At 39.3% G+C, this 17252-nt stretch overlaps 1 protein-coding gene across 1 annotated transcript in view; it reads left to right on the forward strand.

Annotated features, from left to right (window-relative positions):
• gpr158b (G protein-coupled receptor 158b) overlaps positions 1–17252 on the forward strand; it is a gene marked incomplete at both ends in the record, with an annotated part of 75108 nt that overhangs the window by 32823 nt on the left and 25033 nt on the right. Inside the window, 3 exons of the mRNA XM_080033655.1 lie at positions 8724–8826; positions 14041–14252; positions 15686–15754. Of these exons, the coding sequence (XP_079889781.1) occupies positions 8724–8826; positions 14041–14252; positions 15686–15754 (384 nt within the window). The remainder of the gene's footprint in view (positions 1–8723; positions 8827–14040; positions 14253–15685; positions 15755–17252) is intronic.

Raw genomic sequence — 17252 nt, forward strand, 5'->3', positions numbered from 1 at the left:
GTTTTTTTAGAATGGACGTCCACATGTTTCAGAGTTAGGCTTAACTTTTCTTTTCAATCTTGCCTTCACGTCCTTCTGTGTCCCACTGTCCTTGCTGAAAAGCCTGAAGCCTAAATAAGTACTTCAATTGCGACTGCTCTTTCTCAAACTCTTCTTCAACAAAAAGTTTTTCAACAACATCACAGTTACCCGTTGCATATTCTCTGCAGAATGTTCTGGCAAGTCCGATATATTTCCTTCTGTGATCTTTAATTAGGCCGATGATGCGCGCAGTGTAGCGTGAAGTGAAGGAGAGCGGAAGGACAAGGCTGCATATAGGAGAGCTTGAGGAAGGAGGGAGCATGAGGAAGGAGTGACAGCAGAGAGGGACAGTCGTCATTCTCCACAGAGAAACACCATTCACTCTCTAATCTGTTGCCTGCAGCTCGGCGGCTGCCACAGCCAAATGTAAAGAGCCTGTCAAGTCGGCGGCAGCAGTTGGATCTTAATTGAGCGAGGGAGGCCTCCCAGTCGAGTCCATGCGGGGAGCTGGGGATCACCCACCCAGATGTCTGTGTGTGCAGAAGCTGAGGGTTCATTTCATAAGTCTCAAAATGCCATGCGAGACTTGCTCTTTACTCGACACTTCCAAAGGCTGCAAAAGCAATCTGTCGTAACCTTTTGAAAATGTCCCCCTAAATTATAGCCCTGGATCTCTCTCAATCGTCCCTGCTCCCTCAGCTAATGTCCTTAAAGCCCCCTGTAAACCTAAATCCACCAAATCTGTCTATGTCATTTGGGGAGTTAGTAGCATGATAGTAAGCATCTGATAATAGTAAGGCATATTTATCAATCCAAATAAAATATATTGTCATTCACGTTTTAAAAACTTTACAGAAATTTGGTTTAGATAAGGCGGGCTATTCTCTGGTTCTGATTACACATAAGTATTTTGAACATATCACGGCAGTTCTCTGCCCAAATATTCTATAAAAAAGAAATTGCTATGGAAACCGTTTGATGGCCACATCCACACAGTCCTGTCAAACGGTCTACAAAAAAAAAAAAATTCACTGAGTATAATAATATTTATTAACGTTTATTTTCAATCAACTTTTTGTAAAAGCTTACTTACTATTAGACTATTAGACCAGTTTACTATTGGACCAGGTTTCCACAGGCTTAGTGAAGTGGAAACCAACAGCGCCACTTGGTTTGGCCTTCCTGGTTACTCTCTCAAGTCTCACCACTGTTTCCGCAATAAGCCACCAATCAATAACCACCTATATATCTCAGTTTATTTAACTCAGTTTTTCGCCTCTTACATTGATGGTGAAATGCCAGGCGGGCTCAAGTCCAAGGACTCCTCTCCTCAGACGTCCAAAGTTTCAGTGGTTGTTGCTAGTCATGTGAAATAGCAGCAGGCAGATTCCTTTCCCAGGGGACACACTGATTGTAATGCTTTTAGGGGTTTAATGCTTTCAGTGTATTTATAGATCTCAAAGGGACGCAGAGTGCTCTCCCTCTCTCTCCCTCTTTTTCTCTCTTACCAACTCCCCATCTTGGTTTCATTTTCCCAGCTTTTTATCAAAACAGCACTGTGAGAAAACTGAAACAGGTAACGCCAGCTGCAGTCCAAACATGAGGGGTTTCCACGTGAACGTTGCAGATAATTCTTTATTTTTGTTCTCAGGCTACGTCGGTCTGTGGAGGAATTGTATTCACGAGAAGTGTGTTTTACACTTTGCGTGTCATGCAGGCACTCTAAAATGTGTGGTTTTGTACTTGTTTGACAGATTAGCCGGTGCTGGCTGGGTTTCTTAATGGCTATTATGTTATGATTATGTTAGCCTGTCTTCAAAATGGCCAGGTCTAATTTGAAGTGTGTATTTTGTTTCTGTATGAAATGGAGATATTTCCCTCTCAGCCCCAAAGGACTTGCAGAATGCAGAAAAACTGAAACACATAGTATTATTTAGGATTGTGTCGGTCCCATGGAATCAAATAGCAAATGGTTATTTTCCAGACCCATCAATTTACATCGACATTCTTCAATTATACAAAGAGAACTTTATCCTAGAAAATAATTGAAACTAGCTTTGAAAGACCATAATGCAATAAAGGGATCAGACATGTAATGATTCTGAAACTCAGATCAAAATAATCTTAGGTGATTGTTTCTGAGAATAGGACACCTATGATTCTTTTTTCTTTTAAACATTCAGAGTTAGGTGGATATGCTAAGCGCACTGCTGTAATGCATAAACCATCACAAACCATCTACATTTATTACCACATTATTAAAGCATGCCAGGGTTTTTCCCCCTACAAATTAGCATTTTAATGATCAAATGCCATTGATGAACTACACAAGGTCTGAGATTTAATGTAAGGATATTGCCTCAATAATAAAACATCCTTTCATCAGGCCTAACAGTCTTTCGCACTTTCTGTGATTGACAATTCAACCTTGAAGCCTGTAAGTCAAGCGTTATACATATAAAAATAAGTTGAATTAAAAGCCCCCCCACTGCGTCCAATGTTAAGTGCAATTATAAAATACTTTCAGACTTCGAGCCTGCGGTGTGATGAAGGTGATCCATCAAACGGAGACACGTCAAACCACCATTTCATACCCCTTTCATAGCGGCTGAGAAAAAAACGTGGCTGGCCTTGGCAAATATAAACTCCCTGCCTTTAGATCTGTGTGTGTGTGTGTGTGTGTGTGTGTGTGTGTGTGTGTGTGTGTGTGTGTGTGTGTGTGTGTGTTGCTGCACAAGTGTGTATTATTCTGCTGGAAAAAGCAGCACTGGCAATAGACGACATATGGAGCGGTGTGCTAAAGGGAGGCTGTTCAGGGGTTTAGGGTGACGTTAATCTAGTTTTGATGGTCCTTATCAATCTCTAGTGAGACATGCAGGCTTAGGTTTTATACTCATGGGACCTGTACTTGTTCTGAGAGACGTTTGGGCTTAAGGAGTCTTGGTAGGTTCAAAATAGCAATGTTATCTTTCTCATACAAGGTTGAATTAGTGGGGATAGTCAAGCAGTCTCAGCTCATTTCATTCACACTCCTATTTTCTGGCCTTTAAGATGCACCCGGGAACCGCAAAACAGATTCTGCTGCGGTAGCACAGGCAGGTTTAATAAATGCAACAATCAGGATGCACAGATCCCAATAAAGGTCTAAAATAAGCATAATATTTCATCCTTGCCCACCTCTGTGTCCCGCCTGGGTATGTCTTGTCTTAACGAGTCTTCACATCCTTTGGAGTAAGCAGAAAAGAAGTTCATAACAAATGCTGGCAGTGAATGATTCTGTCTGCATGATTGCATCTGCAACAAATCTATCTATCTATCTATCTATCTATCTATCTATCTATCTATCTATCTATCTATCTATCTATCTATCTATCTATCTATCTATCTATCTATCTATCTATCTATCTATCTATCTATCTATCTATCTATCTATCTATCTATCTATCTATCTATCTATCTATCTATCTATCTATCTATCTATCTATCTATCTATCTATCTATCTATCTATCTATCTATCTATCCATCCATCCATCCATCCATCCATCCATCCATCCATCCATCCATCCATCCATCCATCCATCCATCCATCCATCCATCCATCCATCCATCCATCCATCCATCCATCCATCCATCCATCCATCCATCCATCCATCCATCCATCCATCCATCCATCCATCCATCCATCCATCCATCCATCCATCCATCCATCCATCCATCCATCCATCCATCCATCCATCCATCCATCCATCCATCCATCCATCCATCCATCCATCCATCCATCCATCCATCCATATTTAATATTTTGGGCTCGACAAGTGTTGAAAATTTCAAAGTGGTCTCCATCCAGAGTACATGCACGGCCCCCCGGGGGGCTGAGTCCTCGACATGCCACCTGCTCCTCCAGTCAGAGAGGTAGAACCATCCTGGCCAAGTCCCAGGTGCTGTTTACAACTTGAACGCAAAAGTATTTCAACGTTTGAGGAACCTTAATTTACACGACAACAGCGCGTTGGGGGGCTGAAAACTTAAACTCCAATGTAACCACGTAAATAGCCAAGCTGTTCCCTGTGGAAATGATAACATCACTGCTCCACTCCGCACATGCATATTAGCACTACATTACAAATAGCCATCTGCAAAATGGGAGGCAACATAAACGGAGCGGATTACTGACCCGTGTTTGTGTTGTTATCCCTGATAAGTTTATTAACGCTCCTCCAACAAAGTCCGCTGCACCATCACTGTGGTCAGAGACCATAGGCAGACAGATTGGTTAAGTGCGCAAAATTACACCGTATAGGGCTATCCACTACAAAGTTTCACTGCCAACTACTGGCCTGGCATGCGTACAGCGATGTCGGTCCCTTTTGAAGATCTGTGTGCATGCGGAGCATATTAAAAACCGTTCTCTAAACGCAGAAGTTTTTAAAAACGTAAACTTTTCAGTTCTTATCGATCCCGTTGTAGTGTAAATTTAGCCTCAGACTCATTCCCTGTCTGGAGGAATACAAACTGATCAGGCTTTAGCTCAAAGCAGTGTCCCTGTCCTGTGTTTTGCATTATTATTTTATTTCCTTGTGGTTACTTCACACAGAAAACAGACACACACATATTTGCTCCAGATTAACACTCGCTGTGTTGCCACGTTCAGGTTTTGTTTGCAAATTGTGATTGAAACATCCTGAACATTCTCAACGATGTTGTAAGAAATACTTGCTTAAAACTGCATGTTGGTTTCTGTAGCAGCAGCTATGGTGTAATTGTTTCGGACATTTGAACTAAGAAACCCCCACAACATGAAACATGACTCATCTTCCCACAGGACAGAAGCATTTACCAACCTGGCTATGAGAAGCATAATAAATACCAATCGTTCTTTGGACTATGCACTCACTACCTTTTTACTGACTTTCTGTGGAAAGAGAAGTTAACACATGCAATATTTCAACATCTATTGGATGACTTGCTATTACATTTTGTACAGACATTCATGGTCCCCAGAGGATGTACTGACTTTGGTGAACTCATGACTTTCCTCCTCTAGCCTCACTGTGAGCATCTGTACCGTTTCTTTCGTGTTAACAAATGGAAGCATGTTGATACACCAAACTAAGATAAGGTGAAAATGGTTTGCTTTCCAAATTGGTCTATATTGGGTTCTTCTTCACATTTCTACTCTAGCTTTGTGGTCGTTATGATGTGCAGAATCTATTTCGTAGAGATAGACATGCTGTGTACGGAACACTAGTTTCACAATGGATGTATCTGAATGTAAAACATAATAAGGGACACTGGATCTTTCTTATGAAGGCCGCTGATGGCAGTTATCCCTTTGAAAGCCATTATCCTTGTTTTTTCCTTATTACATACCATACAGAATGACAGAAAAATACAAAATGATCTCTGATATTTTGTACAAATATTATGCCTGTATTTTTCAATGTTTTAACAGCTGAACCCGAAAATGGCCTCAAGGATTCCCATCTCACACAGTTTATATTTCGGAGCGGTACCTGCAAACTTCAGGGGCTATTTGTCAGCTATGAAAATCTGTGCAGAAGTTTAGAATGAGGAACTAAATGGGGAACAAAAATGACAAGTCGGGATAACCTCTAAAAGATCTTTGACATAAGGGTTTATGTTGAGATTGGTCACTACTGCTGTCCCCTTTACATGTAAATGTGTAAATAACGTTTCACCACAGCACAGGAATTCATTGCAGATAGTTTTTCTTTGGTGGAGATATTTTGTATATGAAATACCCCAAAAAAAAAAAAAGTAATTAAAATAAATCTGTTTGGTAACATTTCTTCTGTGCACCGGAGCGTTGTAGCATCTTCTTAAGCCATGCAGCTGCTTGCAAATCCCAAAATGTAATCATCATTCACTTTTTAAGAATGTATTTGACTTTATTTATTTTTCTTTTCAAATATGTGCCGTTTACAATTTTTCTTTTTACTCAAGCGTCTTTTGTTGCATTATGGGTAAAGTGAAGGATCCAGCATTTTTGGAGCCTGACCGCATAGCCCACTAGAAGCATAAAGTCAGTATATCTAGGCTTCTTTTGTGTCTGTGTAGGTCGCAAGTCCCCCAACTTTATAAGTGTGCATTGCTGAATTACAAGACTATCCCTTTAATAAGTGTTGCAACACTTAAAGTAGGCTATTACTGAAACAAGCGGTGAAAGTTTAAATGGAAGATGCAGCCTTCTCGTTCGAAGCACATGTCTGTGGGAGAGCCATTACCCAAAGGTCCCCATCAATCAGATGGAATAACTGCAGCCAGTGGCCTTGGTGTGGTGGTGTTTGACATTATGAGAACTACTAGCTTTCCTCCTGAGTTAGATGAGAAAATCAATAGCACTCTCATGTCTGTATGAGAATGTCACACTCAAGTGAAATCGTTCGGATGCCATTTTGAGCAGCCAAGTGGGGAAAAAATGCAGATATCAGGAATTGCTGGCAATGATGGTATGTCACAACTACAGCAGTGTCAACAAATCAGTTGAAAAAGATTTTAAAGACACCATGGCTTGCAGTCACATCTTAATCAAATCCTATATTAACATTAATACAATCCATACAGTAAATTTAAAATAAACTGTTAGGTTCGGGATTCACTTATAGTGCACTGATAAAAAAAGGCTAGCCTACATAACCAACCAAATGTAGCTAATGTTAGGCTAAATAACTTCTGGGGCTACAAGGCTAGCAGTGGTGTTAACTAGGCCTACTGTATGTTTTAATAACGTTCCATGTCAGGATAATAGGAGGGTTTCCTGTTTCTTCTTCCCATTCTGCCAACATTGCGTGAATGCAACATAAATTCAGCTTGAGGAGGTTAGCTTAGCATAACATAACAACTGGAAGCTTTGGTAAACAGCTAGCATTTAAGTTCCATAATAAACCAAACAGCAACTATAAAGCGACAATGTGTTTGTTGTGTTTCATCTGTGTGCAAACAAAATGTAATAATTACAGATTGTGATATCCAAATGAGGTACAGCATGTTTATTTATTAGCTTTAGAGGTTCTGATGGGCCTATTTTTGAACTTTGAAGGTAGCTAGGCTAGCTGTTTTCCCTACAGTCTGTATGCTACACTAATGTAAGCCAAGTGCTGCCTGGCTATAGGCCGACAGTGTCTCTTAAAACTTAGCTCACAGACATGAAAATGGTATCGATTTTCTCATTTGACTAAGCAAGAATGTAAATAAGCAAAATATCATAAAATTTAAGACTCTTATTGACAGTCACTGGTTCATGAAGTATAAATATAACCCTGCCTCTCTCCATAACAGCAGTCCCAAAGAGATATACTGTTTTTACTCCAAGCATGCAATGTAATGCACTATTTATGAAAGTTCATGTCAAATTTATTGCAGCTTTATTTTTGTACCGGGATACATGCATTTGCATGAGTGTGCAGTGCGGTGCCCATGTGTGCATGTGGCTGATCGTGTTTTTTTATGCTCCAGATGGTCTGTAAGTCCATGTAGCTCCCAAAAGTTATCAATGCAAGCTGGAATTATGCAGACGCGCTTAAATTCTGCAAACAACCCTTAATTCTTAATTTAGATATTAATTAGTTTCCCTGTAACTTGGCAAAGCCCTGTGATTTCCCCTGACACCAGGCATGTTTATATCTGGGGCGTCTGCTGTTGCATGCAGGAAAGCATGTAGAGACGATGTAGGGGACTCAATAACACAACTGAAACAAGTTCATTAACCAACACAGCAGTGGGCCCTGCAAATGAGCCTAGTCATCAGGAGGCAGTGAAAACACTAGGAACTGTTCTTTGCTTAGTTTGTGATTTCTGTTTTAAACTTCTAAGACCCTGGATAACATTCCAGTTCTTTGATTTCAGTGATTGATGAAATGTCTGTACAACACTGTATATGTTTAGTCTTTTGCGTTATTAATGTAACAGCCTTCTCTATTGATTAAAGTTTAGTAATTAAACTGTTAGTCACCATGAATTTATCAGAATTTGACAATATCTTCCTATAAATGTAATAATTTGGATAGACACTAGATAGATCATATTTACTTAAGAGGCACAATGAAATGTTTTGCTAAGCCAAAATTCTAAAAATATGATTGTGTTCAGAGAACAATCAATACTTTCACTGTGTATAACTTTGATTGTTCATATTTACTTGATGCCCATTTTGGTTCATTTTAATTTCTGGATTAAGTCATTGGCTTAGTGTAGGCCTATTACTATTGTGCTGCAATTGACAGTATTATTTTTTTTATCAATTCATTTGCAGATTATTTACTATTATGTAACAATAATTGAAAAAAATTGAAAAAATGTCCAAGACTCAAAGGTGATGCCTTCAAATACAGTATAATAAACAAGCCCATTGCAGATGACTTACAAGAAAAGCAAATCAATTAGTGTATTTTTTTTGTGTACATTTTATACTGATTCTGAAATCCTAGGAATGTGAGAAGGAATTTCTCATTTTACTCCCACTCACTTTTGGACTGAAGAGGCAAAACAAAGCTGCGTTGGCTGAGTCACCAACTTGGTCCATCAACCCCCTCCATTATGATGTTTCACATTCAGATCATATCCTCTTCAGCTTCTCACTTTTGCCCCCGTGCATCGACCTCTTGTGATACCATTATTGATAACAGCCAACTTTTTATTTTTTTGTTAACCTCAGCTTGTCTTTCTCCGTATTTTCTTCCAGTGCACTCCCATCGTTGGCCATGGATTTGTGTTGGACAAGTACAAGTGCCAGTGCAGAAGAGGATTCTACCATCCGAGCCGAGTGGCGCTCAATGGCTTTAAAAGTAGGTTATAAATCCCTCTGTGATATAAAAAATAAATACATATTGCAGTGAGCTGTCAGATCAAAACTTTGAATATTTTAAAAGCTTTTGGGATTAATGAAAATAACACCCTACAAAGCAGCCTCTTTTATTCAGTTGACAGCCACACATTTTCTGATGTCTTTGTTTTATTGAATTAGCATCCTGGAGCTTGTGAGGTTGTGAGACCTCGACTTTCAGTCAAAAGATGTTGTCTGTTTGTATTGTGGAAATGTCTGCTACATTTCCATTGTGAGTTATAGTGGGAGCCACAGGTGGCATTGGAATCACAGACCTGTTGGGTTAAGTGGCTGTGTAGACACGTTTATTCCACATCTTGCTGGAATAAAGGTTTAATCACACTATATTTGACTTTACACTTAGTTACACAACCTTTATTTACTCACACTGCACATATATCAGATTTACTATTTGAAACTTTTGAGCAGGCTCCATTTCTAGCAAACAACCATGAACTTGCTAGTAGATGTCTTAAGCTGTAGCTAGTTAGCGTAAACTAATTTGACTGCTAAAAACGTACTAAAATCGCTTAAGACTTTTTTAATGTTTCCGATTCCAACTGAACACTGTGTAGCCTATTAAAGTACAATATTCAAAATAAAAGTCGAACAAAGTAATTCTATCGAGTCCTCCAATGGTTTAGATGAGCACCACTAAATGTAATTGGACAAGCAATAGAGTTATGCTTTGATTTTTAACACTATGCTTCACTTACCCCACACACCCCAGAAAATGATGTAGCATAACATGGCATTTTCCTTTGGGAACAACACTCGGTTAGCTTACTACCACAGCAAGTAAGCCCTGAATGTTTGTAGTTTAGCCAACTTTAGAACAGATAAAAACACTGCTATATAATTTCCTTACACTTTGAAATATGAACATGTACACACAACTTGGCTTTGGACCCATTCTCCTCCTTTCACCCTATAGCTATTTCAAAGTATACCCTTTACTTTACCTCCTTTGTTGTGCTTTGGATTTGAATGCCTCTATTCCGACACCTTGACTGAACGCACTGCGGTGTCCTCGGGCAGAAAGTTGAGCACCGATGAGTGAGATAATCAGGCAACTGCCATGGTTCTCATCCCTGACTCCAACAGTATACAACACCCTAAGGGGGAGGATATGCTAGGCTGGAGCTTTACTGTAATGCAGCATGGTGAGGCCTATAGACAAACGGCTCAAGCTGTGAACAGCCTCATGTTCCAAACCCCATGCAGGACCCGTCATTAAAAATCACTACAGTGCAGAACGGGTCGCAGTAGATGGAGACCCTGATTTCCCCCCACTAGAACCTGTCTGATATTCCTCGTGCACACCCCAAAAAACAGACCAGAATGGAGACAGGTTTCACTTTGTTCCCTAGCAACAGGCCAAAAGGACATGTATGAAAAGGGAGAAAGGATGAAGAAAAAAAAACACAGCCTGCATTAAAAACACATTTATTTATATTTATATTAATATTTATAAAATATGAATATGAATGTCACAATCTGCAATCAGTTGATGATGTAAGTCAATTTGTCCTGACGGCTATCCATTGAGAAGATAAATAGAGAATTAATAATAAAAAATAAAAAAAGATATTGGTACATTCATCTTCACAACTGAATAATATGTACATAACAGGAACACAAGAGAACAGAAGTGTTTAAAAAGTGTTTCGTATTGGCTAGCACTGAATGATTGAATGATGTGTGTTCTATAGACACGTGGCACGTTTATAAACTACCACGCTGGCTGCAGGTTCAGTTGAAGGATAGAAATCACCTTCAAATGTAATGATGGCTTACTTATGAACATTTTCAGTATTTATAAGTACAGAAACCAGTGGCAGTTCTGTTACTTTTTCCCCAAGCACCTTACCTTGCATTTTCAGAACTTTTTCTGACATGTCTGTCTAGCCTGTCAGTCCTGGTTAGCTAACATGACATATTCTAGTGAGAAACAGACACACACACACACACACACACACACACACACACACACACACACACACACACACACACACACACACACACACACACAATCTTTTTTTTTTTTTTTTTTAAGATATTTTTTGGTTTATTGATAGTGTAGAGAGACAGAGGTGAAATGGGGCAGAGAGGGGAGTGACATGCAGAGAACGACCGCGGGTGGGAATGGAACCCGGGTCTGCTGCTGGGCCCGGCCCGGGGACGCCTTACCAACTGAGCTAAAGGCGCCCCCACACACACAATCTTACCTGAAAATATACCAGTACTTTTATTTTATTAGACATTAGCCTATCTCAATAATGACGATGCTTGGAATCCTTAATAATGAACAAAATAATTTATTTTGATCTAAAATCTGATTCCTATGTCTCTGGCAACAAATCATAGAAGCTGATATTTGGCCATGAACCCACATAAAGGACAAAACTGGGCAAAAAAAACTCAGCAGCAGCTTTAATGACATGCATCACTGGAAAACACTTTTTTGTAAACCCTAAACTCTGGCACATCACCCCTCATAGGTAATCTGATGGGCGGAAGATGGTGCTGCCTGCATGTGACAACTTGTCTCAAACTGAAGGTGGCAAATCATTGTGATCATCTGGCCACCCACGAGATTACTGAGAGGATGAGAAACTGAGTCGAGAAAATGAAAACTTAATGGGGTTTCTCTTTCTCTCCTTTTGTTATCTTCTTCTATTCTCTCTCCAATCATTGTGCCAACGATTCTCCCCCCGAAAAGTCAAATCTAAGAGTCGACTGTGTGTTTTTAAGCAGACCAGTTTTGCCCCTGAAATAACAACACAGGTAGCGGTGTGAACATTATTTAGATATGCAAAGATAATGCAGCACAGATATGAAAAATAGTCTTTGCAGTATTCTTTACTTGATAACTTTTTCATCAGCTTCCACCAGATCAGTTGTGCAAGCGCAAGATAAGGCTTAACTGATTCTCTACAGGTGGTAGTTTCGCATTATTATCCCATATTGAAGCCTGGTATGGAAGTAAATGAGTGTCATCGGATTTTGAAAAATAATAAGCCATTGAATTTGAAGCACTGAATATTTATGCATTGAAATAACGTATCTGAATTTGTTGCAGCATTGAAATTATGTATCTGAATTTTTTGCCGCATTGAAATTATGTATCTGAATTTTTTTCCTCTTCGCTGAGTACAAACATGTTTCTATATATATGCTAGCCATTATATTCTTCCCTATATAGAAACATGTTTGTACTCACCGAAGCACCATCGTTACTTGCGTTGCCGTTTGACATGGCTAAAACCTGATTTGCCTTCCTTCATCAGTCAGGGGTATCCAAGGCAACAAGCTAATATTCCCACTGGCTCTCTTTGTTTGAACGCGATCTAGCATCTATGATCGATTGCTCTTCCTTGGGTCCCCAAAGTTTTACTCTGAATTTCATACATGGGATTTTGAAGTTGAATTTGGCACGTTGAATTTTTTAATGTTGAATATTTGATTTTGAATTTGAGAACATTGTAAAATAAAGGTGAAAATTAGTTGTTTAAAATTTTATGAATTAAATTCAGAGGCAAACAATTCAGATACATTATTTCAATGCTGCAAACAATTCAGATACGTTATTTCAATGCATAAATATTCAGTGCTTAAAATTCAATGGCTTTTTATTTTCAAAATCCGATGACACTCATTTACTTCCATAGCCTGGTATGTAGGCATACACTATGAATTACAAAACCTAAATTCAAGACATACCAAAAACATGGTATGTCTTTAATTTAGGTACATTTTTTTAAATTATTGGCAGCTAAGCCTTTACATGTATGGAGAGTTAGAAAGCCAATAAGGCATAAGACAATTTCTAACTGAAAACACAACCATATCTATTGTAAATCTGAATGTTTACAATACAGATATTTCTTAAAACAGATAGCCTACAGCTTTGCATGACACATATAAAAGGTAACAACACAACAAAAAGGTAAAAGTAACACCAACTTGAAACCAATGATAGTCGCATTGTGGATTAACTCTTACATAAGTGACATGCTTTCATAATTAATTCCTGAATTTAACGTGTCTTTACCTTCACCAGTCCATGCCTACGTAAATTTATTTTTTGCTGATATCCCATTGCTTATTGCACAGTCCCCTGCAATCATGTTCAACCGAAGCACTGCACAACTTAAGTCCAGTGTTTGTATAGCGTATGAGCTCTGGGACTTACAGGGGAATTACATGCTTATGAAGCACACTTTTCCAGCAGAGCAGCACAGTGTCAGATAGATGGAAATGGAGGATTAAAGCTGAAGATTGCCACAGCAGACACATCACAGAATGAAGAAATTGTGTTTTTTTTCTTTACTTGTAACTGATTAAATTGAGGTCTGCATCCAGTCCATGCTAATGTGAAATGAGATAGGCGAGATAAGTGATCTAGGGACACATTTGATAAACCCCATTTGAATGTGCCACGTGCTGATATGACAACGTGTATGAAGACGGGAGTGATGAAGGGAGCGGTGTCACAATATTTGATCCTCCTCTCCTTGATAATTCCCTCGTCCGCCTAATTAAAGGCTGTATCATTGTAATCATCACCCCCAAGGCTTTGTGATTTATTGCATTGATGATTCCTACTCCTTCAAATTGATTAACTGAGCGCTTAATAAAAAAATTCAGCGTGTGACAGCCACACACAATTAATTACATTGATAATCCTTGAGAAGGCTCCAGTAAACCAGGACCTGTATTGTGAGTTGTGATTAGATCCGAAATCTTCAAAAGGCTTCCTTTCATCTCATCAGCATACTCGAGCTCTGCAGGATACAAAACATTCTTGTATCTTATCTTAAAAAGACAGCTGAAATACAAGTTGCTATGTGCGATCTGGGTGGTCTTTGTACATCACATCGCATTATATTGATAATTCAGTGGACCAATTCAATCAAAACTATTTATTTGAAAGACTTTAAATCAAATTCAAAACTTAGCAATTTGAGCCATTAGCCGTATTGCTAAATCTGCAGTAGCTGAGGTTGACGTTCACAACTCATTTAAAACTTTACAAAAAAAACAACAATTTCTTTCAAAATATAGATTTTTGGAGCTGACGATGTGATAGAGTTATCACGGAAATAAATATCACGATATATTGCCGTATCGATTTTTTTTTTTTATAGCATGGCCCTACTCTCTACATCCTCAGATAAGCAGCAGGGCTCGAACAGAGACGAGACCTCCGAAGTGTCCAGTAAGTGCCTGCCTTGCCGCGATGGCTGCCCCTACTGCCGGGACGACACCCCGTGCCTGGTGCAGGAGGACGGGGCTCTGCGGCTCTCTGTGGCCTCGTTCCAGGGTCTGTGCATGGTGCTGGACATGGTCGGCATGGTGCTGGTATACCACTTCAGGAGGAACAAGGTGAGGGGGGCCGTATACCGAGGTCACTGTGGGAGGAGAGTGGTGGACGTCAAGCAAATGCTGTTGATTTAAAGCTGTACTATATGTACGATTTTAAATGTCAATTTCTTTTTTTTTATATTATTTTTCATTTGGCATTTTGTCCACAATAACCATTCCACTTTTTCCACAATTTCATGTTACTTCCTGAGTAGAAAGTAACATGAAATTGAAAAATGTTTTAACTGGCAACAAAAAAATAAGCAAAAACACGCTTTTGATAAGCGTTCATCTAATTATTTAGACATGGCAGAGCAGTTAATAATGAGCCCACAAATTCCTGATACATAGTTAGTAGAAACACAATGTCCTCTGTGGCTCTGGAGGGAGTACTGTTGAGTAGAAATGTCATCAGGACTTATAAACATATTCAATTTGGGAACATGAAGTTTGAGTTTGAAAACCAGGGGCACAGAGTTTGATAAAATGTGTCTAGCAGGTAAAGATCAGATGGCCTAAAATCTGCCAATAGAAACAGTTATGGGCTGTGTTGAGATCTCACCAACCCCTCATGGTGCTTGATAAGTGCCAAAAGCCATTACAGACGGTCCAACACCCAACATATTATACCAGAATTAATGAAAGGCAAACCATCCCCATGTGCATTGGCTCACACAACAAAATGAGACCTTTGTACAAGATCACACAAACAAATCACAATTACGATTCGAAAACGATTAAGTTCAGCCCTAATTTGAATTCACCCAAAATAACAGCAATGTTGTTGCTTAATATTTACTCTGCTAAGAGAATAAAGTGAAATAAATGCGTAATCCTCAAGGTGTGGAATAATTTCAAGCAGTCCTTAGGCAAAACGGATTTGAATCTCTTATCGTGTGCTATTCATAGACATTTGTGTTGTGGCCTCAATATCTCCTACATTTCCTCTGTTCACAATCAAAGTCCCTGGAGCTCTTGGAATTTACATAAAAACATTAAAAAAAAATCCTCTTGGATGTAATGTGGGTAATTAAATCCAACCCAGAAAAGTGCTGTCAACACTCTTATTTTTATTTCAGGCGAAAGTAAAACATTAGAAGAGATATATTTTCAACTCGTCTCTGCGTGTTCTTGCATTGAGCGAGGCAATGGATAAATGATTTGCATTTTCCAGCCATGGCAAAGAAGCTGGAGCTACAACTCTAACTACTCGATACTACTGTACATGCCACGTACAATATATTACAACAGCATGAATTTGATGCAACATTTTGACATGTTTGCCGTGCAGTTGCATTAAAGCCATGGTGCCAATTCACAAAGCTGAGCAAAGACCTTCAATCATTTTTCAACCAGCCGCCAGACACCAACCCACAAATACACCTTCTCCCTGTCAGTGACTCAATTGTGGCTTGATGCTTTTTTTCTCTTGTTTCTCTTTTTCTCATACACAGAGCATCCGCACGTCTGGTCTCGTCCTGCTGGAAACCATCTTGTTTGGGGCTTTACTGCTTTACTTCCCAGTAAGTGTGCATTCTGATAAATGCCATCCACTATGAACTATCATCCTATCATTCTTTATTTTGAGCCAGCGATCTAGTCCAGTTTAATACTTCAGGTCCCATATTTCATTGGGGCAGCAAACACGCCATGGGCAGCTATACTTTGTCAGAAGTATAACAGCAAAACCACATTTAATTGGTTTCACTGGAGTTTTATACCAAAAAGTCAGTAACTGTGCTGAGGGGTTGGAGTTGTTGCAGCTTAACTTTTTCCAACTCCTCAGTTCACAGTGGCTGCTTATAACTGATCCGCTGTCAAATAGTACCAAAAAAAAGAATGCTGCTTTATTTTTGAGACTTAACTTTTTTTTTAAGGAAGCGATGCTTTTTTCTGCTAACCATGTTTACTATTGGTTAGTTACTACCTATACGCAGGGTACGCAGAGCGCGTAGGGCACCAAGTCCCTGGGGGAGACCCCATATATATTTTTTTTAAATTTAAATTAAATTTTTATTTTTTTTAATTACAAAGGAAAAAGAGATGTTCCGGAGGCCCCCCAAAATTGAGATTCCTTAAAAAATGTCATGGTAATCATTAAATTACAAAAAATATATAAATTAGTTATGAACTGGCCCACCGTTGTTTTTTCTTAATTATGTAACCTATAACTCAATTCGGGCAAATAAGATGTTTCCCCTAATTATAGCCTACACGGCGTTATCAAGCTGTTTTTGAATGGCGATTCATAATGGCGGGGCCACCCAAATGTGCGCCCTGCCCACCCAATCAAAAGTGAAGAAAATGTATTTTTAATTTTTTCAGCCAATTAAAATATGTCTATTTACTATACGAGGACCATTACTAGCTTCTGATTAGGTGGGCACGGCGACAGCCCGCCTCCAAATTCATATTTTTTTTGCGTCACCTGTCAATCACTTCCACAGAGCGTAGTCTCTCCTTTGCAAAGGCAGTTAGTAGGCTTCTCGGCAACTTTTTCCACACATTAACCTGTTCTTTCTGTTAGTAAATGCTGTTCGCAAAAACTCATCACTTCAGCAAATGTGCCTAAAAGCAGTCGCAAAGATCTTGCAAGGGCATGCGAGCATGTGGTGTTTTGCCCACCGATTATGCTAATGTCAGCAACCAAGGCTAGGTTACCTAGTAGGGATGGGCGTGCGTAACCGATCAATTGGTAAAGAGGCAAACTCAAGTTTTTTTTTGTGTGTGTGGGGGGGGGGGGGGCTCACTGACAATTTAAGCTTAGGGCACCAAAAAGCTTAGCAGCTTCTTTGGTTAGGTTTCCTGTTGAATTTACGCAATGATAGTGCTTAACACTGGATTATATCTACAGTATGCATTGTTTAAAGTCAAACTCTCCTGCCGGTGAACGTGGTTAGATTTGTCTGATAATTTCCCCCATGTTTGCTGTCCGCCTCTTGACAAAAATGCCAAAAGATACTTTAAAAAACGAGGGATGGTTTTATGAACATTTTACTTTCTTCAACTTCTTCTAATGAG

Source organism: Ammodytes marinus, assembly GCF_949987685.1.
Source record: "Ammodytes marinus genome assembly, chromosome: 9".
NCBI lineage: Eukaryota > Metazoa > Chordata > Actinopteri > Uranoscopiformes > Ammodytidae > Ammodytes > Ammodytes marinus.